This window comes from Sipha flava, unplaced genomic scaffold, assembly GCF_003268045.1.
Source record: "Sipha flava isolate LNK unplaced genomic scaffold, YSA_version1 214_pilon_pilon, whole genome shotgun sequence".
In the NCBI taxonomy this organism is placed as follows: Eukaryota; Metazoa; Arthropoda; class Insecta; order Hemiptera; family Aphididae; genus Sipha; species Sipha flava.
The window spans coordinates 233,928-259,835 of record NW_020272832.1 but is presented as its reverse complement, the minus strand read 5'-3'; the positions used below and the strand labels follow the sequence as shown (position 1 = coordinate 259,835).

The 25,908-nt window shown below is 32.1% G+C and overlaps 5 protein-coding genes across 8 annotated transcripts; 2 read left to right on the top strand and 3 right to left on the bottom strand.

Moving 5' to 3' along the window:
- Window positions 1-332: 332 nt before the first annotated feature.
- Window positions 333-7,482, bottom strand: LOC112682905 (nucleotide exchange factor SIL1). The gene is made up of 7 exons (XM_025553675.1): window positions 6,978-7,482; window positions 3,353-3,489; window positions 3,042-3,289; window positions 1,618-1,792; window positions 1,412-1,555; window positions 1,165-1,325; window positions 333-1,084 (listed from the first exon to the last, which is right to left on the bottom strand). Exons 1-7 carry the CDS (start codon window positions 7,192-7,194, stop codon window positions 814-816), a joined length of 1,353 nt encoding a protein of 450 aa, XP_025409460.1. The 5' UTR covers window positions 7,195-7,482; the 3' UTR covers window positions 333-813.
- A 191-nt stretch (window positions 7,483-7,673) lies between these two features.
- Window positions 7,674-9,995, top strand: LOC112682907 (nucleoplasmin-like protein). Of its 2 annotated transcripts, none has more exons than XM_025553677.1 (6): window positions 7,674-7,875; window positions 8,573-8,685; window positions 8,754-8,970; window positions 9,160-9,257; window positions 9,379-9,459; window positions 9,788-9,873. In XM_025553677.1, exons 1-6 carry the CDS (start codon window positions 7,854-7,856, stop codon window positions 9,794-9,796), a joined length of 540 nt encoding a protein of 179 aa, XP_025409462.1. In that variant the 5' UTR covers window positions 7,674-7,853; the 3' UTR covers window positions 9,797-9,873. The 2 variants fall into 2 exon arrangements, with proteins under 2 accessions (XP_025409462.1, XP_025409463.1); XM_025553678.1 differs by having other exon boundaries at window positions 7,676-7,875; window positions 9,163-9,257; window positions 9,788-9,995.
- A 72-nt stretch (window positions 9,996-10,067) lies between these two features.
- On the bottom strand, window positions 10,068-14,600 carry LOC112682906 (WD repeat-containing protein 54-like). The gene is made up of 5 exons (XM_025553676.1): window positions 13,611-14,600; window positions 10,939-11,119; window positions 10,664-10,874; window positions 10,335-10,587; window positions 10,068-10,275 (listed from the first exon to the last, which is right to left on the bottom strand). The coding sequence occupies exons 1-5, from the start codon at window positions 13,845-13,847 to the stop codon at window positions 10,138-10,140; spliced, it is 1,020 nt and encodes a 339-aa protein (XP_025409461.1). The 5' UTR covers window positions 13,848-14,600; the 3' UTR covers window positions 10,068-10,137.
- A 2,620-nt stretch (window positions 14,601-17,220) lies between these two features.
- On the top strand, window positions 17,221-18,319 carry LOC112682910 (nascent polypeptide-associated complex subunit alpha). 2 transcript variants are annotated; one of them, XM_025553682.1, is made up of 3 exons: window positions 17,221-17,325; window positions 17,433-17,662; window positions 17,736-18,319. In XM_025553682.1, exons 2-3 carry the CDS (start codon window positions 17,438-17,440, stop codon window positions 18,138-18,140), a joined length of 630 nt encoding a protein of 209 aa, XP_025409467.1. In that variant the 5' UTR covers window positions 17,221-17,325; window positions 17,433-17,437; the 3' UTR covers window positions 18,141-18,319. The 2 variants fall into 2 exon arrangements, with proteins under 2 accessions (XP_025409467.1, XP_025409466.1); XM_025553681.1 differs by having other exon boundaries at window positions 17,226-17,662.
- A 1,808-nt stretch (window positions 18,320-20,127) lies between these two features.
- Window positions 20,128-25,871, bottom strand: LOC112682912 (sorting nexin-29). 2 transcript variants are annotated; one of them, XM_025553685.1, is made up of 13 exons: window positions 25,104-25,871; window positions 24,791-25,000; window positions 24,390-24,715; window positions 24,211-24,306; window positions 23,637-23,821; window positions 23,490-23,551; window positions 22,951-23,036; window positions 22,722-22,866; window positions 22,543-22,657; window positions 22,271-22,483; window positions 22,068-22,208; window positions 20,405-20,544; window positions 20,128-20,330 (listed from the first exon to the last, which is right to left on the bottom strand). In XM_025553685.1, exons 1-13 carry the CDS (start codon window positions 25,121-25,123, stop codon window positions 20,210-20,212), a joined length of 1,860 nt encoding a protein of 619 aa, XP_025409470.1. In that variant the 5' UTR covers window positions 25,124-25,871; the 3' UTR covers window positions 20,128-20,209. The 2 variants fall into 2 exon arrangements, with proteins under 2 accessions (XP_025409470.1, XP_025409471.1); XM_025553686.1 differs by having other exon boundaries at window positions 20,129-20,330; window positions 25,095-25,870.
- Between the last annotated feature and the right edge of the window lie 37 nt (window positions 25,872-25,908).

Genomic DNA, 25,908 nt, shown 5'->3' with positions numbered 1-25,908 from the left:
TTGAATATAAGTTAATAAAATACGATGAGGAAAACATTTAAGTTTTTATCTTTATTTCAATATTATTTTTTAATTCCGCTATAGTTGAAACTACTGTAGAATTGAATTATCTGATTTTTATTTTATTTTAGTAAAAATTTGTTACTGTAAATTTGAAAATAATAAATGACTCATACTTTTACGATATATTAAATATCAAACATACATATGACTAACATTTGATAAGGTTTAATGTAAGTATTAAATGTACTATTAAACATATTCAACAAAAAAATATTTATTTGTATTAAAATAATTAACTGGTAGATCTTAAAATGATTAAAATATTTCTATTACAATGGAACTTCTTTTAACCATCATACTCAAAAATAAATATGTACCTGATATTTACTGAAAAATATAAATATAAAATTTATCATTATTGAAAATTTTCCGTGTAGAATATTAGTAAAATCTTGATAAAATTATAACTAATTACATCGATTTTTTAAAATTATTCATTACAGTATTTCATATTAAAATATACACATACACATGTATAACAAATAAAAATAATTTGTGTTTGTTTTCATAAAAAAAAAAAATGTTTTTATATATCTGATAACCATCAATATCATTATTCATCAGGGTTTTAGTCCGGTGCCCGATAGATAATCAAAGTTCCACTGTATTCTTAAACTAAATATATATTATTGATAAGTTAAAAATAAATTATATCACAGAAAAAAAAACATTTATCCACAATTTAGTTGCACACAGTTCTTTTAAATTTATAAAGTAAATTTTACAATCATAAATGAAAAACACTTAATACTATACTAATACAGGATCATAAGTGTTAGTTAACTCATTCAATAACTGATATATTGGATTCAAATTGTTATCTTGTTTAGCTAATTTTTTGTAATGTGTTTCTAATTTATATAACGAATCATATAACAGCTTATTTCCTTTTAATTTATCTTTGCATAAATTACGTATTGCTAATAAAGATTTTCCAGAAGCTACAATCGTGTCATTGGTTTCTTCTTTCGCTGGTAGTAGATTAGATAATGTAATAAATTCATCGGCTATAATTTCACACCTATATATAAAATTAACAATAAACAAGAACAATTAAATTTAATTTATAACATTGGTTTAATATTATCAGTAATAGCATACCATCCACTTTCAACAAGTTTATCTTTTAAGTGTAATTCTTCATATTGGCGAACCCTTTCCCTGGCTTCTGAACTTCGTCTGCCATTAGCTTCTTCAATCAAAGTTAGTTTAGCATCCTCAATTTCAACTATTAAGTCTTGCAAAAGATTGGAAACTTTTAACTAACATGTAAATCAACAACAACATACAAAATATTATCACAATTTGTTTAATTTATCAATATTATAAAGTAAATAAAGTATTTTACCTTAAGCTTTGCATTTGAATCAGTTTCAGGTCTTTTTAAGACAGACATCAAAATGTTAATACCATCTTTATCTATAACTTGTTTTTGTGCTGTGGGAAAATGCCTAATAATTGTCGATAATGCATAGATACAGTTTTTTTGAACCTAAATACAAATTTTATTATATTAATAAATAAACAATACTTAGACATGAACAAGCCACTTACCTTAAAATCATACTCATCACTAATGTGATTCAACAAAAGTGGAATAACATCAGCTTTTATAGCAGAAATTTGAACTCTCTGATTGTTAGAAGCAGCTGAACCTAAGAGTAGTGCTCCTTGTGATTTTATAAAACTTGAAGAACTACTAATACAAGGAATTATAATTGTTTTTATCCTATAAAAAATTAATTAGAATTATTAAAAGTAAATTAATAATAAGATTTATAATTATATAAAATATATAAAATTTATTTATATTAATAATAAAATTTAGATAGTTATAACTGAATTTATGCATAGTGATTCATACATTTGAAAAATAATTTTTAAAATTTTTAGAAATTTTTTAGTCATTTCAATTTACAGAAGCAATATTTTTTTAATTTTAGTTCTACATTGTTGACTGATCAAGTTCAAATTACCAAAAGGTAATAATTAATTTATTTTCATATTTTATTTAAGCAAATTATAAATAAGAATTTAATTAATTTTATAAAAATTTGAACCACTGCCATTTATCTAACAAAGTTCAATGAAAATGTTTTTGTTGTAAAACAATAATAAATGTAATATACAACTTAATTGTTATATGTAAAATTATACTATACTACAAGAATATTTACAACTACTAAAAAAATTGATGTATTTGTCAAAATTCATTTATTAGTGTGATCATTGTCTATAATAATGAATCCATAAAATATTCAAATTTAGAAGTACAGAAAAAAAATTTAAAAAAAAATGTACAAAATAATACTGGCAGGACGTTAGTCTAACTATAAAAGTTATATATATAGAATATAATTTTGACTTACTGCATTATTAATTGAAAAATAAAGATAATAACAATACTTTTTTTTTTTTATTCATAATGAATATTGCAAACAAAATGCAGTAATAAATTAGTCCAAAATAACGCTATCCACGGCCGAATAAAAGAAGTATACAAAAGATTATAGGAATACATGTAAGTATAATGTTATTGCTATCAATGGTAAAGATCATCTTATTAGAACTATGACCAATGCTACAGAGAGTTTGCGTTGTTATGTGAAAATTAATATACTTTTAGAATAATTAATTCTATACATACAACAATCGGCCGCGACCATATAATGCTTGAACTTAAATTAAAATATGCCAATATTGCAAAGAAAACAATGATGGCTTACTCTATTGTAATAAATAATAAATAATTTATTTCATATTTTAATGTAATTGCAATATTTAACAAAATTGTCTTCTTTTTTTAAGGAACCAATGTCAATTACTAGTTATTTATGACAATTCCATACTAAACCAGGCATTGTCGTTGTTAACTAGCCATTGTCGACATTAATTAATTATTATTTTTTCCAGTAACATATACATGTATATCTTAAACAAAAATGAATGAACATTAAATTCTGCTCAACATATATTACCCATTATTTTTAACGAAACTTTCTGCTGTATCAACTTGGTGTAATAAATATTCAAGATCAATTAAAATATTTTGAAGACTTTGATGAGTATCTTCATATATTTTTACTTGATTTTGGAATTTTGTAGAAAGTTCATCCATAATTTCTATATCACTTTTTACAATCATGTTTAATGTGCCAAGATCATTTTTGATTTCATCATAAGACTTAAATTTGTGTACCTTTTCTGGGAGATTATTTGATTGTTTCTAAAATCATATATTGGGAAACTATATAAATTTGTAATAAAGTAAAACATATATACTACTTACATCATTTTTGGAGATGTTAGAATGTGTTATAGCCAAACTGTTAGAATTATTAATTTCATTATCTTCCATCAATTTAGCTTTCTTTTCACCAGTTTGTAAGTTAATTTTAACATGAAGTCCAGGAGGAATTGGTTGATCTAGAATAAATATATTAACATTATAAACAAACTAAAAACCATCAATGTATCATCTGCAGTTTTTGAATTGTGGATAAAATAATAAAAATTATGTGATTTGTGGTCAAAACTTAAAAAGGTTACATACAAAATACGGATAGTAATGTAACATACTAGTTGCTGACATAATTATAACATAACAATTGCGGGCACTATCAACATACTAATTGTGAATGTAACCTGAAAATACAAAAATATTTAAGCAATTATAATTTTAACATTTTTTTTATAAATACATAATCATAGCATTTGACAAAATGTATTAAATATTTATTTTTCAAAAGATTTTAATGAATTGGTAATTAATCAAAAAATATAACAAAATAAAAATACAAAAATATTAAGTAGATATCCTTATTTTACAAAAAAAAAATATAGTTATCATAAAAATTGGACAGTATTTCAACGACTGAATGAATAAGATATATTATACTTTATAATAATGTATGTAATGAAATATAATTTAATAATATAGATTTTAATTTACATACTCCACAATTATTCTTAATTTACAATAAAAAATTGAAACGTCATAAAAATGTCCGTTATTGAAAGTGTTCCAGTTTTAGAAGTTTTTCTATAAATTAGTGAAAATATTCCCGTTATTTGGAGGTGTCTGTTAAGGGAAGTTTCAGAGTGTATAATTGTGCTAAGCCTTTCATATAGCTTCTCTACCGCTTTGTGTTTGACACCATTGCTTATTCTCTGCCGCCTGAGTTCATTCATCAACAGCCGCATAGTTATGTTCAAAATGATTTTCTATTTGAACACCAATTGTATCAATTTTTAAAAATGCATTTCACGTTTTCTTTGAACATGGCCACAATTGTATTAAATACAACTAATGAAATTCTCATTCCGTATTTTTATTTATTTTTATTATTTAAAAGATATTTACTTATGTTAACTAAAACATTAAATAAATATGTTACAGGTATATAATACAGCACATGGTTGATTTATAGAAGTTGTTCATTAACACCTTAGAATTTTTTTTTATTACTTTAACTTTTAGGAATCGATCAAATCCCTAGATCAGTTTCTTATTAATCAATGAATATTTCAGAGGAGAGATAAGGATGATATATTGCGGACGAGAAAATTCAATCGGCTTTTCAGTTTATCGTGAAAATGGTTATGTGTTTTTGCCAATTCTATGATGGTAGATATATTGAGGCCTTTATGAAGAAATTCGTTGGTATTATACTAGGGAGCTCGAGTTATAAGTCTAAGGCCCTCCACACACGAGACGATTGTAACGCGACACTATTCTTGCGCGATTTATGCGATATATGCGATACAAGCAATCTGTGCGATTACGGGAGCGCCACGATGCGATTGTAGTGCGATTATTATCACCGTTATTTATGTATTATTCGGTTATCAGTCGTTTACTGACGTTTGCTCGGTTCTTTGATTACCTTTTTAAAAATGCTGAGTTCATTTAGTGACGAAGAAAAAAATTTTTACGTACCTACTATTTGTACAAAAAGTTGGTTGGTAGAAAAAAGCAAGAAAAGATCATGGAAGGAAATTTAGGATTCATCTTTATATTCAAATAAATAACCACTGTCAACTTTTTGTATCGGCTAGAGAACTTCAGGAAACTGACGTTAAATTTGTAGCGTTTTACAGAATGTCAAAGGAATCCTACAAAGAAATTGTAGACATTATATCTCCTGCCATTTATCAGAACAATACCAACATGAGAGAATGTGTGAGTGAAGAAGGATTTTAATTTCAACAAATTTAATATTGAATGCCTCCTTAGATAAAATTATAAATAAATAAATAATATATGACGAAAATAAAAATGTAATTACGCGCGATTCTGCGACGCGATTGTCAAGCGATCAGCACTGTCGGTCGCGCGTGACGTCTGTCGCTCGCGTCGTTATTAAATTGCGTCATTAGTGGATCCCCATTAACTTCTATAGGAAATCGCTCGTATCGCATATATTGCATAAATCGTGTCGACTCGTGTGCGGAGGGCTTGAGACTAATAAACTGAAAGGTTTGAATAGGACGTATGGTTTAGCAGGGCCCCAAATTTGAATGCCACATACCACACAGGTCGAATTGAATTGCGGCTTTGTAGATGAGAATTTTCAGTTTAAGCTGCATTTTAAATTTAAAAAAATGTCTAAGAAAATGTAGTCGGTTATTTGCCTGTTTGCGTTAGTACTTGGTATGATGGGCAAACGTGAGGCACTCGTCAAAAATTTTTAAATATTTAGTTGATGCCTACATTTTTTAAAACCATCATTTACGCATAATTCTTTAAGTTTTTTCTTGTACGTTTTAAAATAAAGACGAAAGATATACAGACAACAAGTAAGATCATCGTTTAACTGATTTGAAAAAATGTCAATTAAAAAATATTAAATTATAGATATGTAAAAATAATAATGTTAATCGTTGTCTAATCCAGAGGTCTTCAACTGATGGGTCGCGTAAACTTTAAGATAATATTGCGTTAAGTCTTCAGCTTAAAATTAAAAAATTATATAATATTATATTATATTATGAATGTCGTAATGACATTGGGTAAAATAATTTTGGATTAAACCCAAAACTGTACTATTTTATAGAAGATAAGAATGAACATCAAATGGTATAGCGATGCCTGACTTCGTTGATAAAACTCATTCACTCGTCATTTATCTGTAAATTACATAGTTAAAATTAAGCCGAAATGGAGTATTTTCTATGGAAAAATTAAGTGTCAATATGGATCATTTTTTTTTTTGTATTATAACTCACAATAAAAATTAAATATTACCTAGGTACCTAGAAAAATATATGTTCAATCATAAAAACACTTCTACAATGACATATATTATGAAATTTTAACTTTATTTTTTTTTGATGACCAACAATACTGACATGGATCGCGAAAAATATATGGTAAGAAGAGTGGATCTGGAGTCAAAAATATTGAAGACCACTGGTCTAATCGATATCACTATAACATAAATTGCCCATCGTCTATCGGAACTTGCGTCCGCAGTCATCATATCAAAAATGATGATTGGAAATTTGCTCGTAACTTGCATGTTATATTTATGTCCGCAATTCATATATTATTCGTTTAAATGTTGTTCGTAATTATTATGTTAAAAAAATATGTCTGCAACAAGCACAGCTTATTCTATAATTATTATTTATTCTGCCACAGAATTTCTGTGCAACTAGTATGCAGCCGTATTTTCGAGTGAGTGATTAAGAAAAATATTATTCCAGTACAAATTAATATAAAAAATGAAACTACGAATACATCCAAAACATTCCATTAAACATTTGGTAAATTTAACAGTAAATTAAATATAAACATTTAAGCAATATAACCACTAATAATTGCAGTAGGCTAGTTCAAAACTTATTGGTAAAATATTATGCACAAATTGAGTATAGAAGAGGAATTTCTCGTTTTAATACTTAAAAAGTACCTTTTTCGATGATTTGCCATTCTTTCGTGGGAATGAACGCTTTGGGCTTGAAACTATCGTTTACAATTGACTCGGGCACATTTTCAACAACCAAACTATCAGGCTCAGACAATATTTGGTCCCAGCGATCATATTTGGTGTCCAGGTACCAAAACACACCCATAGAGGCGGCTAACAGAAGGAGCACACACACTTTGACAACAGACACTTGAAACATTTTCGATTTGTTACCGTATCGAAATGGTGATCAGTGAATTGGCTACGAGATCGAATGATGATTAACGTACGCGGTCACTATAATTTATAGTGCATAATATTATGATGTACGCGTTATATATTACGTTTTTGTTTGTCGCAACACCTGTGCAAACGTTCGATCCGGTCGGGGACGGTCGGGGTATTTTAAAATTCAAAGCGAAAAAGCTCGTCCAATCCCCAAAAGTTACCTATCGGATAAAAACGTCGAAAATCCAAACGATGCGCGCAGATAACGTGGCAACTACGTTGTCCAATGAGCGACAAACAGATAATACGATTGATGAGAGTGCAGAGTGGCCAGATGTAACAGCCGAAAACAACGTTGTCGGTGGCTTATGGCCACACTGACCCGGCGTGGCGTCCGTAGATGGCGCGACGGATGGCGGAGGGGTGGACCGCACGAACAACGGATTTTGTTTACCGGCAACGGCGGCGAGGACAACGACGGCAACCGCGGTCGGCCATTACTGTCGCAGTTGTCGTACCGTGCTCTCGTATCCGTTACGTACAGTCTCTCCCCTCCCCCCCGGGCACCGTCAACGTTTTTCTCGTTGCTCTTGTCCGTGTGGCGAAAACATTTTCTCGTTGGCTCCGTCAACAAACGGTCAGAACATCAAGATGACTGAAGACTACTTCTGGGGTGAGTATAGTTGCCGTGCCATGCGTTCAGCACGAGCAATCGTCTGCACAAGGGGTTACGCGGCCGTCCGCTACCTCGCGCCCGCCGAATGACAACGCGGTTTTATTTTTTTTTTTATTGTCCTTCGATCACCCGCGTAATTCCTAATTTCGTTCGTCGTCTGACGACCAACTCATCATTATACTATTGCTGCCTTAACTGCTATTACATTACCTAAGCGATCAATGTGCGCGCGCGCGCAATTTCCTCCTTCGTGGCCCCACGATAATTCACCAACGGTAGCCTAAAAGTCACATGGTCACGCGTCAAACTCCTCTCTTCCCCCTCCCCCCCCATTTACTTATGTCGGCGACTACGATATTTTCACGGTCATTCGTCCGATCCCTATTTCTCTCGTATTCTCGCCTATTCCGATGTTCCGACGCATGCGTTCGTTGAACGGCTACCCCGTCGGCTTTGATCACACTAGGTGTCGCACTTTGTTACCACACGACCTTTGCAATGTGAATATACGGGAAAACCAATAACCGACCGGTACACACAATGGTTCCCTGTTTTTTTTTTAGCCTCCGTTACCCCCCCCCCCCCTATTACTCCCTCTTGTCTATGAATGGTAATAGAAATTTAAATATCTGAAGTACGATGTCTTGTTACTTTCATGTATTCTAATTTTCGATCAACTTTTTTTTTTCTCCAGGTGTCACTTTGGACAAAACAAAGAATACTGAAGTTTGGGACCCTGATGTTAAACCCGATGCTAATGACAGTTCTCACGTTTTCCGAGGTGAACACACTTTACTCGTGAAACAGGTAAATACATGAATTAATACTTCAGTTGTTAATAAATAACATTTAACCATACATTAAACTGTATATAGGCTGTTCTTGGACCAGATGTAGCCGACGGTGAAGTGAATGTTATTGAAGTGGAAGCAATGGGTTATAAGTCAGATATCAAGTTTCCCGTTGTTGTTCTACGAGGAGGTGGTCATAGCCAATGTGTACTTGATCTTTTGTTCCCTGATCCACCAGTTACATTTAAACTTGTAAAAGGAAATGGCCCTGTTCATTTATTAGGCAACCATTCAGTTGGTAGTAAGTATTTATAACCATTAATTTTTCATACTACATTTTTTATCTAGCTATGATGAGTTATTTTTGGGTAATTTGCGTCTGATAATTGTTTTGATGAATCTTTTATTATCTGAGCTGATATTTTTTGTGTGTGTGCGTATGTGTGTGTATAGTATAAATAATAATTTACTTCTCACATTTTTTTTGGAGTAGCTGGCGAAGGAATGGCTGACGAAGAAGATGATGATGAAATAGATGAAGAATTTGAAGAAGAAGAAGAAGAAGTGATCGAAGAAGAAAAAAATAGTGTAAACGACAAATTTAAACTCTATTATTTTCTAATTACCTGTTCACCATTACATTTTTTCTGATAACATAATTTTTCAATTCTTTTATTTTTATTATATCATGTTTTTACATTCATTCCAGGTAGACGAAAAAAAACGTAAAATAGCTGCTAATTCAAATTCAAAAGGAGGGAAAGCAGCCAAGAGGCCTAAAGTAGACGAAGTAAATATAATTTGATTATATATGATGTATTAATAAGTTATAATACTCTGTCAAAAAGAGAAGTAAACCATTTTGTATTTATAATCTGATTAAAAAAAAACTTAGGTACTATGTATACTGTATATTGTTGCTAATTGATAACAATCACATTTATGATCTACACAAACTCATGTTTTATTTGGGCTACTGTTTTTATTTTCTTGTGGACTGAAGTATTATTGATGTTTTTTATAGAAATATTTTTATATTTGAATTGATTGTATTCTTATTAAGATTAAGATATATATAAATGTAGTTTAATAAAAAATAATTCTTTTTTTTTTTTTAGTCTAACTGAACATCGGGTATGTTCCTGGATGTATAAATTCCAAATAAAACAAGAGACGCTGTCCTCTGGATTTATTTAACAACTAAGTTTTTTTAATTTCAAATTTTTTTTTTTAGTCCGATCTGTATGTATTATGTGTTAGGTAGATTTTTAAACTTCATAAGGAACCTATTAACTGAATGCATCCAAAATATTGAAGTAACTAAAATTATATTCGTAATTTCTAATTTTTTTTATATAATTTAAGCCACTACTTTTACAATAAAAATACAATGTCTTGTTTAAAATTCTGTTTTTTTTTTTTTTTTTACTGTATCAATTAATTTTACAATTAAAATTTACATATCCTACTATTGCTTTAATCTGTAACATGTTATGTAAGGTGAATTGTATGCTGTTGTGCAAAATGTTGATCCATTTCTAGTGATGAATTGACATCCCATAAACAATGTATCCTCCTTCATGTAACAATATGCTAATGTAACCGTCTGAAATGTGAATCATTATAAAAAAAAAAATAATAAATAGTATTTTGAGCAATCATTACTGTGGAGTGAATTTTCCAAATTCTTATCCACGAATCTTCAGATACACTCAGTAATAGATCTGCATCTTTAGCAGCTGACATGGATGTTATACAACGAGCATGTGCTGACACCTGAATCATCATAGGTAGAATAAGGTCTTCAGCATCACCATTTGTTATTTTAATGGCTGGATCAAACATGCGAATTGTACCGCAACCATAACCTACTGCTAAAAAGCCCATTCTAGTAATTTCGGTTATGGTGCATGGATATCTAAAACCATGGTAATATAATTCCTAAAACCTTAATGTATGGCTTTCAGCTATTTCATTTTTTTTGTTATACCAACCCAGGAAATACTTTTGTTCGAGCAATAATCATTAATTCACCACAGTCAAGATGTGATATAACTGCACAACCAGACTCGTCACAAGACAACAAGTTCTGTTTGCACGATGACATATCCGTGATGGGAGCCGCATGGATTAGTTTTCGATCTAAAAATACCACTTGACCATCTTCGTCTGGTCCAAACATTCTAATCGATCCGTTACTATTACCTTCAGTCGTACAGAAATTTGTACTCGTCACATTTTATACAATTTTACAAAACGGTTCACTTACCAACGCACAGATATGTGCATTCAAAAGTAGCTATTCCTTTGGCATACTTCTCTTTCATGTTTTTGTCCTCGCAACTATGCGAATATATGCGTTTGAAATGTTTATCGCAATCGTAAACAATCATACCCTCTGAACAAGTGACCACCAGGCAATTTATGTAACCGAGTGTGCACCAAAGTACCTTAAAAATATATTTCTCAGAAAAGATATTGGATAGATACATAAGATATATGGGTAGTTAATTTTTATAGTTACATGAATATCATCAATATGTAATTGGAATTTAGTTTATTTTCATGTACAACTGCTTACTAATTACCACCACCGTTTTTAATAGGAAGTGTATAAAAAACAAAATAATTTCAAATGCTAAAATTATAATCAAAAATATTCAATATTATTTTAAAATGAAATAATTTTATCAGAAATCATATTTTTATTTTCTCTGCTATCAATACGAATCTATCGGTCTTTATCATACTTCATACAAATTTGGTTTATTCCTAGATAATTTATAAACAGCATTAGAAAATAAGAGCAGATGTTGTCGCGTCCACAGTTGCGATACCGAATTTTCACATCTATTTGGATAAAATTATGTCATTATTCACATTCCGGCAATAATCATAATAAATTACAGTCATAATTATTTAGAAATAAAAATAAATGAAAATGTAGCCCGTTTAATAGCACTTAAATATAAATTTAAGTTAATTTTATTTTATTAAATTTATTAATATTTCATAGAACGTAGTAAAAGCAGCAAAAGTCCTTCAAAGACCGTAAAAACACAAAAAAAAATTTCATAAAGAAAAATAGTTTAGAAACAATATATTTATATCAATAATTTTTAATGGTTAACGCCAAATATTACTAATCAGTCTGGACTTAAGGACAGTAAGGGGACACTTTTTACATTTCTCTAAACTGGGGCCTGAGACAAATTGGTCCGACTGCTGCTCTGTGTATACCGAATAAGTTACATACAAATACGATTTAAACTCGAGTAAAATACTTCATAGCCCTCTAGACAAAAAAATTTTCAATTGGTCTTATTTTTTGTGTCTGATAGCTACATTTTTAAATTTAAACTATCGTTTTATTTTTTATTGACAAACTTTTATATTATCGTATGTGATGTACTGTGTAAAGCAGTGGCGTAAACTGGGTAGTGCAAATGTAGCACTTGCAAAACATCTAAAATGTGGTAGTGCAAAGATATGTTTTTGCACCACCAGAAAATCATTTGTATACCTATAATATTATTTTCAAGAGTCAAAGATATTAGCATACTAAAAACAAAATTTAATTTTTTATTTTTATTAATATTATAATAATAAAGGTTTTAATGCTAAAATAATTCAAAATTTATTTGTTATTTAAAGAAATATATAGTTTATTGGGAAGAATTTTACTTAGGAAATTGGAAAATTGGTGTGTTGGAAATTATAAGTTGAGAATATGCCTCTGCACCACCAGAAATTGGATCCAATTTACAACACTGGTGTAAAATATCATTTAGTCAAGGCCGTATCTAGAAATTTTTTTCGAGAGGGGTCCAAAACATGTATATTGTAATTTTATTGAATTTAGATTTTAACTTTTGATATTTGGTAAAAATAAGGTAGAAAAAGATTTAATCTTTTTTTATTAAAATTAATATCATATTTTCATATGATATTATGATATAAAATTAAAAGCAGTCAATGATTAATTGGAGCTTTAGTCAATCTTAACTGAAAATATTTATGTTGGTATTAAAAATGAATAATTATTTTAAACATTCGTAAAATATTGAAGACATTTCGAGAGGGGTCCAGACACCCTGGACCCCCTCCCAGATACGGCCTTGTATGTAGTGTACTAATATTAATAAATTCTAAATAAAATGCAAAAATATTTGTCACTCGAAAGAATGAATGTTCAGATATTCTTGTACCATTTATGTATAAAATAGTAATAACGACTAACGTGTACTGGGGGAAAAGTTCCTCACTTAATTTCCTATTATTATAAAAATGCTACGGCTGGAGCCCCACCCCCCTAACTTTAAGGTTTAGTTATGCGTATGGTACCAACACTTAGCGGTTAACCTGTTAAATTACAGGGGCGTATTTAAACTTGCTTCGGGGGGGGGGGGGGGGGGGGGGTTTTTTTTTTTTTTTTTCTCCCAAAAAGGGGAGGCGAATCTTGGTATGTTTTTAAGTGGGGGGGGCCATCCTTTTTTTTGTGGTTTTTTTTTTTTTAATCTAATTTTGGATCCACTTAGAATCGAACTTTGTGTAGTTCTTTTTTTAACATCTGTGTGTGTTTTGAAAGTTACGCTTGTGTTTTATTTGATCTTTCGCCATGTCGGACCCGACAAAAAGCTCAATTCAGTATTCACAACCATGCGTGATTTGTTATCGTTATAAAATGATGAACGGTAAAAAAATTTGAAACGCGTATCTCACATGCAATAGATTCGTTAAATGCGGATTCAAGGGGGGCAATTACTCCCTTCGCCCTCCTTAAAACACGCCTCTGGTCCGTCGATGCGATAAGATCTTATCTCGGTCTGAAGCGCAAGATTCCGAGATCCTTTACACCTTGTTCCTGGAGGGCCAAGCCCCCCCCCTCGCCCACGGGGCGGGGATCCCCCCCCCCCCCCCCCCCAGTGCAGCTCGTTTTACTTGTGTCACGTAGTCGACGTTCGTGTCTAGACGGACGCCCGCGTCGTCTGCCGCGGCCGATGGACCGTCGTCGTCGTCGTCTTCGTCGTCCGCGCCCACCACGTGGACCGTTCGCCTGTCGATGACGGCGAAACTGTACCGCGGTTTCCGGTGCTTGGCAACGTTCGCGGACACGTTCCTCGTCACCGCGGACGTGGTCCCTTTCATGAACAACTGTTTTCCCTTTGAGTACATCATCAAAACGGCGGTTTCGAATGGAGCCCGACCGGTAACCGCGTGTCAAGGTTTTTCGGATCGCGATACCGTTGGTTGCTCCGCGGTGGCCGACGACGACGACGACGACGGGTTCGACGTGTGTCGCGCTCGAAAATCGATAACAGGGCTCCGTAACCATAGCACGTCGTGGTGTTGTGATTCGAACCGAACCGTGCACGGGTACTACCAGAACGCAGGATTTCTCAATGGGGGTAGGGGTGCGGCTTGAAAATTAACAATCGCTCAACTGCCACGGGATTAGGTTTGAACAACGGGGAAGGTGTGCTTTCTTGGTTCCGAAAAATATACAAAAAATAAACTAAACATAATAATGAAAACAATGGCGACGGACACACGCTTTTTTTACTTCGTCCGATAGTTCGATTCACTTGGGTTGAGGTTTTCGAAAACCGTTGTAGAACTTCGATAAGTGCTTTTATTTGTTGTTGATATTTTTAGCGTAACTAATTCATTAAGACGTTCCTCCTCTCGAGTACGGTCTTAAACGTTTCGATGTTGAAAATGTTCTCTCTGCGTGTAATTGGTAGTAATTGGTATCAGAAAACGTGTATCGACGACTGATTTTGGCTTGCCATCCGTATCATTTCACTGACATCTCCACATATGCATAGTTCAGCTCTAAGACATGAATTACCTATCACTAAATGTAAGATTTTCATCATAAATCATAGATGCCTTTAAAATAGAGTGATCGTCGTGAAAACTAAGATTTAATGGAATCAGTCCTTTCAGAGGCATAAAATCTAATACCTTTATATTAATAGAAGCAACTGTTGAAAATAATATCTATTATTTATTATTAATAATAATAATAATTAGAATATTTTTAAATTAAAAATGCATAAGGATGAATTTGAAATTTCATCTTGGTCACAGTATAATATAGATGTATAGGTATAATTGGTTCTGCAAATATATTAATTATTATGTATTTATTACAATATACTTTATACAGTGACGCATTTTTAAATTTTTTTTGGGAAAAAGGATTGTTTTTCTAAAAAAAAAGTTATTTTATAATATTTTAAAAAATACACATCAATTATGAATTAATAATTATACAAATATAAATGAAGAGTTATTTACAAACCCACATGAATCATAGGCGCAATTAGAGTAAAAAAATTGGAGAGGGCTCCAGCCCTTCACAAAAATTTTTCAATCACTGCCTCTCAGAAGCTTTTTTTCCACCCTTTACCCTCTATAAAAAATGTGCTTATTGGAAAGCAAGTAAAATTTAAAAATAAATAATAAAACAATAATTTGCTTTTTAGTATAGATAACAGATTTAATATAGTTTTTATATTCTTATTTTTCTATTTTTTTTAGCAAATGTATTTAAAATAATTTCGGTGTCAACAATAATATCTCTCTCATTATTAAGTATTGCAAATTTCGAAAACCGTTCCTGTGACATAGTTGACCTAAGATAATTATTAATTCTTCTTATTGCAGAAAATGACCGCAAATAGCTGAACTGACCGAAAGAGTGATAGCAAATTAAATTATTTTAAAAAGATTTGGAAACGTATCTTTAGATATATTTTCTTTGATGGTTAAATAGTTAGGAACTCCTTTTAACATATTTTTCAAAACATAATTATATTCTGCGCTGTGCTATTATAAGCACGGTCTAGATTCTAGAAATAATAGACATATTATTTAAGACCATGATTATAATATTGTTACTAAAAAAAGTATAACAAAAATGTATTTTATTCGTTTTTTCAGTAGTAATCACATATTTTTTTTATCTATCAATATAATAATATAAAGTTTTATATGGTGGGGGGCTTTGAATGTTTTTGAGGGGGCTTAGCTCCTCCAGCCACCTCTCCCCCTAATTGCGCCTATGCACATGATTCAAATTAATGTCTTCTTTCTCTGTACCTTGATAACAAGTAATTTATGATTTTTATTTTTTTTTCTTCTGGTAGGGGGGGAGGTCGAGACCCGGAACCCTCCTGAAAATACGCCACTGACATATTCCTTAATATGAATAATATTGGAACCATGGTTATACATCTTTAATCTTAAATAAAACATTTTAATGACATAAGACAATCAAGGCCGTATCTGGGGGGGGAGGGTCCAGTGTGTCTAGACTCCCCCCGAAATTTCTTCAATATTTTAAGAATGTTTAAAATACTTATTTATTTTTAATACCAACATAATTATTTTCAGTCAAAAATGACTTAAGCTCCCATTAATCATTGACTGCTTTTAATTTAATATCATAATATCATATGAAAATATGATATTAATTTTAATAAAAGAAGATTAAATCTTTTTCTGTCTTATTTTTAACCAAATATCAAAAATTAACATCTTAATTCAATAAAATTACAATATACATGTTTTGGACCCCTCCCGAAAAAAATTTCTAGATACGGCCTTGAAGACAATACGATGGGGAGAATAATTTCTTAGAAGGATTTTTTCGTTCGATGATAAACTTGACCGCCTCGGCCGGCACAGGTAGTCGATACGTTTTCGAGTCACCGGGTTCTGATCACCTAATTTAAGTAAGACACACGTCACGGTAGACATTCTAAACGGCTGGGAGGGGGGGCACCTTTGGGTACCGAGGGCGAAGATTAATGCATTCGTACGCTTTCTCAGCTCCGTGTACAATGCACAACGTGGGCTTTGGTTTGCATCTGATTTTTAGGTCGAAAAAAAAATTTCGGCGAGTGGCTGAGGGCGCCGTCCGATGTGCGCGGCACAACCACGTCGACGGAGCTTGTTGTTGTTCGGACGGGGATCGCAGCAACCGAAGGACGGGCGGGAACGACTTGCTTTGCAGCGACTCGTAAACAGTACAGGAACGACTGAAAACGAAACATTTATCGTACATTCGTTTGACACGTTATCCGGAACGCACGTAGCACGTTATTACGCGATAGACTAATTTTTTCACTACAACTCGACCATTTTTATCGTTTCGTGAACCGCGTTCGTTTAACGGATATAAAATCATTTCAAACGTGTACGTGCGCAACGGTTGTGTGCGCGATGAAAACATTTTAGGAATTTTACGGACAAATCGAAACGGACCGACGTCGTGTTCCGTAGCACGTTGTTCCGCAAAAACGTGAAATCCAAAAATAATAATATTACGCGGCACGTCACTCCCGTCTCCCGTCCGCCCGTCGGTTATCGTTTCATTAATTCGCGGGTCGCCGGCGGTGCGCACTTAACCTCGCGACGGTGTTCTCGTGATCACGTGACGCCCGCGGCCGACGGGACTTTTAACGTTATCGCGCGCGGCAACACTGCGCGCGCCGTTTCGTTCAACAATCCACCGCTGTGTTGCGATCTCTACGAACCCGTACCGCTCGTCGTCCACCCGGACAGCACGTTTTTCCCGTTTCCGTACATAACCTTGCGGTCGTTCCGAACTCCGTCTGCCGCCTTTTCGCACGTTCTGTCCGCGCAGGTACGTCCGGTCCCACCGAGTACCCGATCAGCCCGTCCGCCACCTTATTTCTTGGTTAACCTTACCGTACGGGCAACGTTATTAACCCAGTGCGCTTGTGATTGCAGCCGACATGCCTGAACTAACGGAAATCGACGCGACCAAAAAAGTCAGCTTCGAAGAGCCCAAGAAGGACGCTGCCGACAGCGACAGCGACTCGAGCAACGCCGACGCTGCGGCCGGCAAAGGTGCCGAGGGCGCCAGCGCCGTTACCGCCGAGGACTTGTCCAACAAGGCCAGACAGTCCAGGGGCGAGAAAAAAGCTAGGAAAATCATCTCCAAATTGGGTCTTAAGCAGGTATGTGTGTGTTTGTGTGGTGCCCGTTGCAACGTTCCAACAAACGTTTTATTTGCTTCCTAACGGTTTTTAGATTCATGGAGTGAACCGAGTGACTATTCGCAAGTCCAAAAACATTCTGTTCGTCATCAACAACCCGGATGTCTTTAAGAACCCTGCTTCGGACACATACATTGTGTTCGGAGAGGCCAAGATCGAAGATTTGAGTCAACAGGCTCAGGTCGCAGCTGCTGAGAAATTCAAATCCGCTGATATGATGCCAAGTGTACTGGACAAAGATGGTGGGGCCAGGCAGATGGTTTCACAACCTATTCAGGAAGAAGAAGAAGAAGATGGCGAGATTGACTACAAGGGTGTAGAAGAAAAAGACGTGGACCTGGTTTGTGCCCAAGCACAAGTGACCAAGCGTAAGGCTATTGAAGCATTACTCAAGAACAACAATGACATCGTGAATGCCATTATGGACTTAACGATGTAAACCTAGGATATATAACGTTTTAAGGGAGAGAGTCATTATTGTTTATATTTTAAACTCGTAATGAAATCCAATAATAAATAAGCACATTTAATACATGATTTTCTGTAAAATTTATTATTTTCTTCTCGTTATGTGTAAATATTATTTATCAGTTCAATACATAACTTTTTCTCTGTCTATTTTTTGAGTTAACTTCAATTTTATTTTAAACCTGATGCACGTATCAGTTTTATTTTGTACGTTGGATATCGTCTTAAACATGATAAAATAACAACTTGATAAAAGTACTCGGGTAATTTATTAATCTAACATTATGCATTAAGCTATGTTAAATATACACTGTTGCAAGTAACTGGTTTTGATTTACATTTATGAAGATAAACAAATGTTTATTTTAAATAATAAAAAAAAAACTGTTAACAATATTATAAAACTTTTTTTTATCACTGCAAAAATTTACTTTTATTGAAACTAAATTATAAAATAATATCTAATAAAACAGATTACAGTGAGAATAACCAACATTTGGTTTGTTAACCACTGTACTTTTCTGTGACCTTGGAAGTTGCAATGTTATCATTATTATAGTTACCATTGTTTTTTGTTCACATTAGTTAACGACTAGTGTGTTTAAAGTAACCAAAAGGCTAATATTTATCTAATATCGGTGATTAAATACAAGTTTGTTTTTCTTAAAAATTAAGAAGTTTGGTCTTGGCACTAAGCTCAGTCGACGTTTACGACTCAGATGTATTATTTTATTAGTGAACCCGCATAATAAGCTTGAGTTATATAAGCAAAATATTTATTCAGTCAATGGTAGTGTTGAATAATGGAGTTAGGCGCTGCTAGATTTGACTGCACTCTGATGTTTTAATAATGTTTGTTTATTTTTGCATCAATTGGAAAAACTTAATGTACAATTTAGCAATGATTCTAATACAGTTCTAAATAACGCAGTACAGCTCATTACAAAATAAGGCTCTATAAAATCACTATTAAAAATGTGATTAGTGATAGAACTACTGAATTTTCAGCTTCAATGGCATGATATGCAAATGGTGTTGAACATTCTATTCCTGAAGGTCTAACAAACCTATTGAATCCCCGAAAATAATAAAATATTTATTATTCGATGCATATTTTGTACTTGATCAATATGATGCGTATTAAATATTATTCGCCTACCTAAATCAGTTGATGGATTCTTAGTCATATTAATTGTTCGGATTTCGTTTCTAATGATCTTTTAAAAATTGGTCTGTTGACATCAAATATTTCGATTTTAAAAACTCCATAAATTATTCAAAATAACGCATAAAAATAAACACGTACACACCCGATTGATCAGTTATTTTAAAAATTTTTTGTTGTGCAATATGTCTTATAATGGTCTCAACCAAGCGTATGCTTACAAATCTTGTTCATGAACATAGCTCTAAAGAAACGTCTCAGCAATCAACAATAATAAGGCTATAAATCAGAACGAATTTGATCGATGAAAATGTAACGTAAAGCTTATGTAACGTTAGCCAATTTGTTCTATCTACATCAGTTTATTGCTAATAAAAAAAGAAAAGATTAGAAAAAAAAGTAAATTCTTGATCGATCAATTTAAAAAAAAAAAAAATAAACATTTTGTTTCAGAAGCATATTTCAAGCTTTTTATAAGTGGTTTGTTCAAAGTCCTATTGCATGTTAAAACAATAGTGATGCATTTTTTACTGTACAAATTGAATATGAATCATTAACTAAAAAGTGGTGTAACAACTGATACGTTAAAATAGTTAAAACTAAAAATAATATACATTTTTCAGAGGATCAAGATTAAATGTATTTATAGATTAAATGTATGCGTATTATAAAAATGTATATTTCCAATATAAAAATATATTATACATGAACATTTGTTGATAATTTGTGTTTAAAATTCATTAGATAAAATATTTCATTGCAAATAATCACAGACGTTTAACATTTTAATAAACATATCAAATCATTTCAATAACAAATAGTAATAATAATAATAATTATAAAAACAATATAAATAACTTAGAGTATGTAATATGTCATAAGCCAGTGTAATGGGGTTGAGAACGGGTGTTTAAATCAACAACAGAATTTTGAGGCATCAGACAACTTAAATTCAACCACGACCTTTTGCCACAAAAGCTTTGGTTGTATTGTTCGCTGAAAAAAGGTTCAATGGATATTAAAAAAAAATCTTAATGTATTATCAAAATTAATGAAAAAAAATAAAATACCTGAAAAATGGTACAAGGTTGACCAATTTGTATTTGTTTGGCGAATTGGCCAGAACCCGATTGATCGTGATTAAAAAGTTCATAATTTGTCTTAAGTAAATTTGAAGCTTTTTTCTCCGTTCTTCAACAAAGTTGGCACCCTGTAACAAATGAATCAAGTTGATTTAGTTTAATTAAACCATATTACAAATACTTCAATGCCTTAGAAATAAATAAATATTGTAATCAAGTTTTTATATATTTAAGACGTTTCAAACCTTAGTTCATGTATCGAAAAATGTTAGCACTAAAATTTTAGATAAGTTCATAATGGAGTATTAATAATTTTTGAAAATCAGTACCGTGAACAATGTAAACGATGAACCATGTCGTAGTGACCATTGAAATATACATCCTTTAAAAAGCATCTAATAGTTGGATGCTTTTTAAGGGTATATATATATAATTACAGTGGAATCTCGATAACTTGAATAGGTCCAAGGCAAACAGAAAAAAAAATTTGAGTTATCAAAAATATAACGCAATTTTTATTTTATAATTTTATTTATTTATTTATATTATGTATAATATAAATATGTATCACAGTTTTCAAAAAAGTATTCTATAGTAAAATAAATATGTAAATAATAAATAAAGTAGGATTATTTTTGGAAGAAATTACATATTTTTGATTGTTTTTAATTGTATGATAAGACGTATATTTTAAGTGCTCAATTATGTTTGGCGCATAAAAAATTTTGTTTGGAATATCATGTTGTTCACAAATATATTTACGTACTACCTATATAGTATCAAACGCCTGGACAAGAGTAGTTAAAGGTAAAGGTAATTTCATATTGTCATCAATATCCAACTCCTCCCCGCTTAACTCGTTAAGCTTTTCTTAATTATTCACTAACATTATCTATGAACATACAATATTTATACTGTTTCAGTGATTTTCGGTAAAATACATAAAACAAATCGATATATAAGGCAAAATTAATTTTAAATGACTTAATCTGATTGAAAAATTTGAATTATCAAAAAAATGTATCACATATATCATATATTAAAATGCATAAAGGGATAAGGCATTTCTTTGAGTTATCGAAAATTTGACTTATAGAGGTTTTACTGTATTGTTAGCTACATACACGTATTTTTTAATACATGTAATTTACTTCAGTACGTTTTAAGCAACAACGGTTACTTATAATCACTGCAATTAATCAGATATATAATCAGACTTCTGAGGAATGAATTATAAGAAATAAAAATATATGGTTACATGCAATAGCAGTTATAATATAATATTAAGATTTAAGAATAATTCATAATAACCCAATGTCCAAGACTCGTACAGAGTTATTTTTTTTACCTATTTTGAGATAAAAATTAATAAATATTTAAATATTACTAAGCCATTCAATTTTATTAATAATTATAATACTATTAATGTAAAATATTTATTTAATTAATGAAATTTAACTGGTTGTTTAAATCCCTAATTGAAGAGGAAAAGCCAATACTTGAGTGTGCTTTGCTATGTTGTTTTCAAAGAAAACCAACTAAGCTAAGACCTTCTGATTTTTTTTAGTATCGCGTTAAATTTATTTTTTTTTACTTATATATATATATGATAATAATTTACACTAATGAAATGTTGAATAAATCATTTTACCTTATTTCCAATTGTCTTTTTAGGTGGTAGAGAAATTGACGACACAACATTATACTGTTTTTTTAGTTCTTTGTGAAACTCTGTAAATTGCGAGTATCTTCGATAAACATTCCATTCTTCATTTAGAATACGCACATGAATCTAATACAATATTCAAATTAATTTAGAATAGTCAAAAAAGTTTAAACGTGTTTAAAAAGTACCTGGTATACATGATGAGGATCACTAATTCGCCCAACTAAAAATGCTGATGGAACCCATAAGTGTATGTTTGTATGGGGTATTTCATCTGAAGGCAAAGGACCTCTTAATGATACTAATTCTGTTCTTAATTTAGTAATACAATGATCTTTCGCTATAATCGTATTGTTTAAACGACTGTTTAATTCAATTAATTCACTATGCATTTCGGCAACCTAATAAAATCAATAGTTTAGACTTAATAAATACTAAGACGGGTTGAAAAATGAAATACTTGAATTAATTTTTGTTGATATAATTTAGCCTCTTCACTTTCATTTTCATCTTGTTTCATTAATTGTACAGCACTCACATATTTTCGTAACTGATGTTTTAACAAATCGTTTTCACTATGCAAAAAAAAAAAAAAAAAAACAAATAATTTAGTTTATGAGATGACTTATTTATACTCACCGAATCAAATCTGTGATTTTAGTTTCAAGTTCACTTATGTTTTCTTTGTATTGTTTTTCCAGAAAAAAAATATGATCTTTTGATTCATCAAATTTACACAAGCTATTGTTTTCATCATTTGACCCTATGGACTTACTCTCGTCATCTGAATATGAAAATAATTTATAAGTATCAAATATAAAAATAATTCTAAAGAAATGAATCGATAAATCTATAGAATATTAAATACCTGTATCACAAGGAGGACTTAAAGAAGATACTGGTACAAATACTTCATAAGCTTTCATTTCTTCTATTGGACTTAATTTTCTCAACCTTTAAAACGATAAGTAATAAATTAATACAAATATAAATATACGTTAAATCAAATAAGTATGCAAATTAATCAAATAATCAAAAAACAAAATAAAACAAAAATAGTTTGATTTTAGATAAAATAAAATATGTATACTATTGACTTGCAAGTTAATGATATAAATCTTCAAAATAACTTGATTAATTCAACTCATGCATTTCGAGAGCAAATTTAAAAATAGTATCTTAAATTAGTAAAAAGATACTACTTAAAAAGTAGTATCTTAAATTTACTAAAGAAAAATCACAAATGGTTTAGTATTAATTAAATATATATTAACAAAATATTAAAAATTACTCCTCTATTAAATTCACATAAAAAGTAATGAATCAATTTATGGTTTAAATACTGTCAAATTTACATGTCAAGCAATATTATTTTTGTTAAATCATAAATAAATCTATTCATAGTACCTATTTTCTAATTCATTTTCAGTTGACGGCAAATCTTCAAACTCTCCAATAAAATAACCTGTCTAAAAATTAATCCAATTAATACTTTTTTTTAACTAATTTCATTACAATTTAAAATAAGTTTAAAATAAAGTTATAATGTCTCACAATTTTATCATAAGAACTAGTTGAAATAGATGTTGCTTCATCACCAACAGCCATTATAACATCCTCGTCAGATTTAACTTCTTCAGCTGTCTGAATATCATCTTCACTTGAATCAAAATTAATTACTTTTGCTTTAACTTTCTTTATTTTTCCATTACTTTCTTTTTTCAACACTGAATCAACATCTATAATTTTATACGAGGAAAATTAATTCTAAAAAAAATGTAATGCACTATTTACCTAATTATTAAATAAATAATTTAACATAGGAATTATGTGGCATAAAATTAAAAGTGGAGATTAATTAGTTAAAGTAGTAGGAACTTAACAGTTAAGTGCCCACATTTCAACTAGTCAGATTCTTAATTAGTTATGAATACTTTTTTTAATTCTAACATGTTTAAATGGCATGTAAGTAGTGACTTTAGAAATTATACATTTAAATACTTAGTTTATTTTAAAACAATAAAAATATGAAATAATTTGGTCCATGAATTGTTAAAATGATGAGGGATTGAACGAAATTTAAATAATTTTCTTTATAAATCAATAATATATTACTTAAAGCTATTACCTCCGTCAATGATTGGTTCATTTAATGTTAAATCTAAAACATCTTTATTAAATTCAAGTTTGTCAATATTCAAGGCAAATACTATTGATGATAAACCTGAAAAAAAAATAATACTAATTGAGTTAAATGTATAACCCAAATTATAAAATATAATACACACAATATGAAATTAAACTAACCAGCAGCTGTATTGGGTAATATAGAATTTTTTTCACTATTACTCATGAACGCCCATTTTTCGTAATACTGGTTAATAAGCTTTTCATTTTTGATACATAAATGCATGTATTTTTCAAGACACCGTTCATTAATGGACGCACGTAACCATGCTTTTCCACGTCCGTAATCATTTTTAATATTTGCTAGCGAATCAAATCGTTGGATTTCCGCTTCGTTCAGTATTTCCTTAATAAAACACCAGAACGGAACAAGGCGATTTTGACTCTTGTCGCCATCTGAAAGTCCAGTGACAATTTTTGACACTTGTCGTTTCAACAAGGAACTTCTAAAAAACCATTGAGGATCAAATTTATGAGACGAAACAGGAAATACATATATATTTTCATTAATTTTTCTATACTTGTCTTCGGCGTTAGTCTTCGACTTCATCCCATGACTCAATATCGCTTCTAGGCAATGACACAAATTAGCGACTTCCAGGTCGATTTCCGTTGCTATTTCGGAAGAGCTGCCGAACCGTTTTTGACATTGTTTCACAGAGTTCAGAAGATTCTTTTGCAATCGTTCGCATTTGCCAGCTTCGCTCGTTATAACGTGAGCCATTAAACAACTGAAACAAGAGACAACCGTGAAGCACCGAGCTCGGGCCAACGTCGACGACGGGCATGGATGTCGTTATTGGACTGGTGGATCGGGATACGCACGAGTATTACCCGGATCGGTCGACGGCCATTCGTTCGCGATCGAAGATCTACACGACGGTATTGCCGCGGCGGTCCACCCTCCGTGAATATGCGTTCGATCGTTCGCGATCGGCGGGCAGAATCAAACGAACAGACAACAACCGAGACAATAACAACGTAACGCTGTTCGCGGTAGAACAATGGCAATCGTCTGTCGTCACGTGAACGGCGACGGAAACGAATCACGGACGACGCGAGAAACGGTACCGCCTGACGAAAGCGGATCGAACGGAAAATGCGATGTTACGTCACGCGGCAATTATTCGGGCTGTCCGTGAGGTTCTCGGCGGCGAAACGATGGGCAGACCCGGACGCCCGTGAACCCATGGGAACGCGACATTTACGGTACCCGTCCCGGCTGGCCGCGGCGTTCGAACGACGGGATACGACGTGCACGTTTCAAACGACGACGACGACGTGCGGAAACGATGTCCAACGTTGACCCGCGGTCCCTAGGCTTCCGAAGTTGTGTACGGTTCGTGCGCGTGCGGACCGCGAATCGCGATAACGTGTTATCAGTTAGCGGATCCCCAGCCCCCCGCCCGGGTGTGCGGGCAACGCGCAGACGTAACGTTCGACGGCAGTACGTCTCGGGGGAATTCACAATATTTATGTACGCGTACGGTTCAGCGGCGAAAAGTTTTCAAGGGAATTTACTGTTGCACTTCTCAGTGGACTCCACAATTGCCCGCGTATACGCGTCCGATGTACGTATCGAATGATTCGTCCACGCAGTGCAGTGTGCATTTTTCAACTGGTTTAACTAGGCGACACA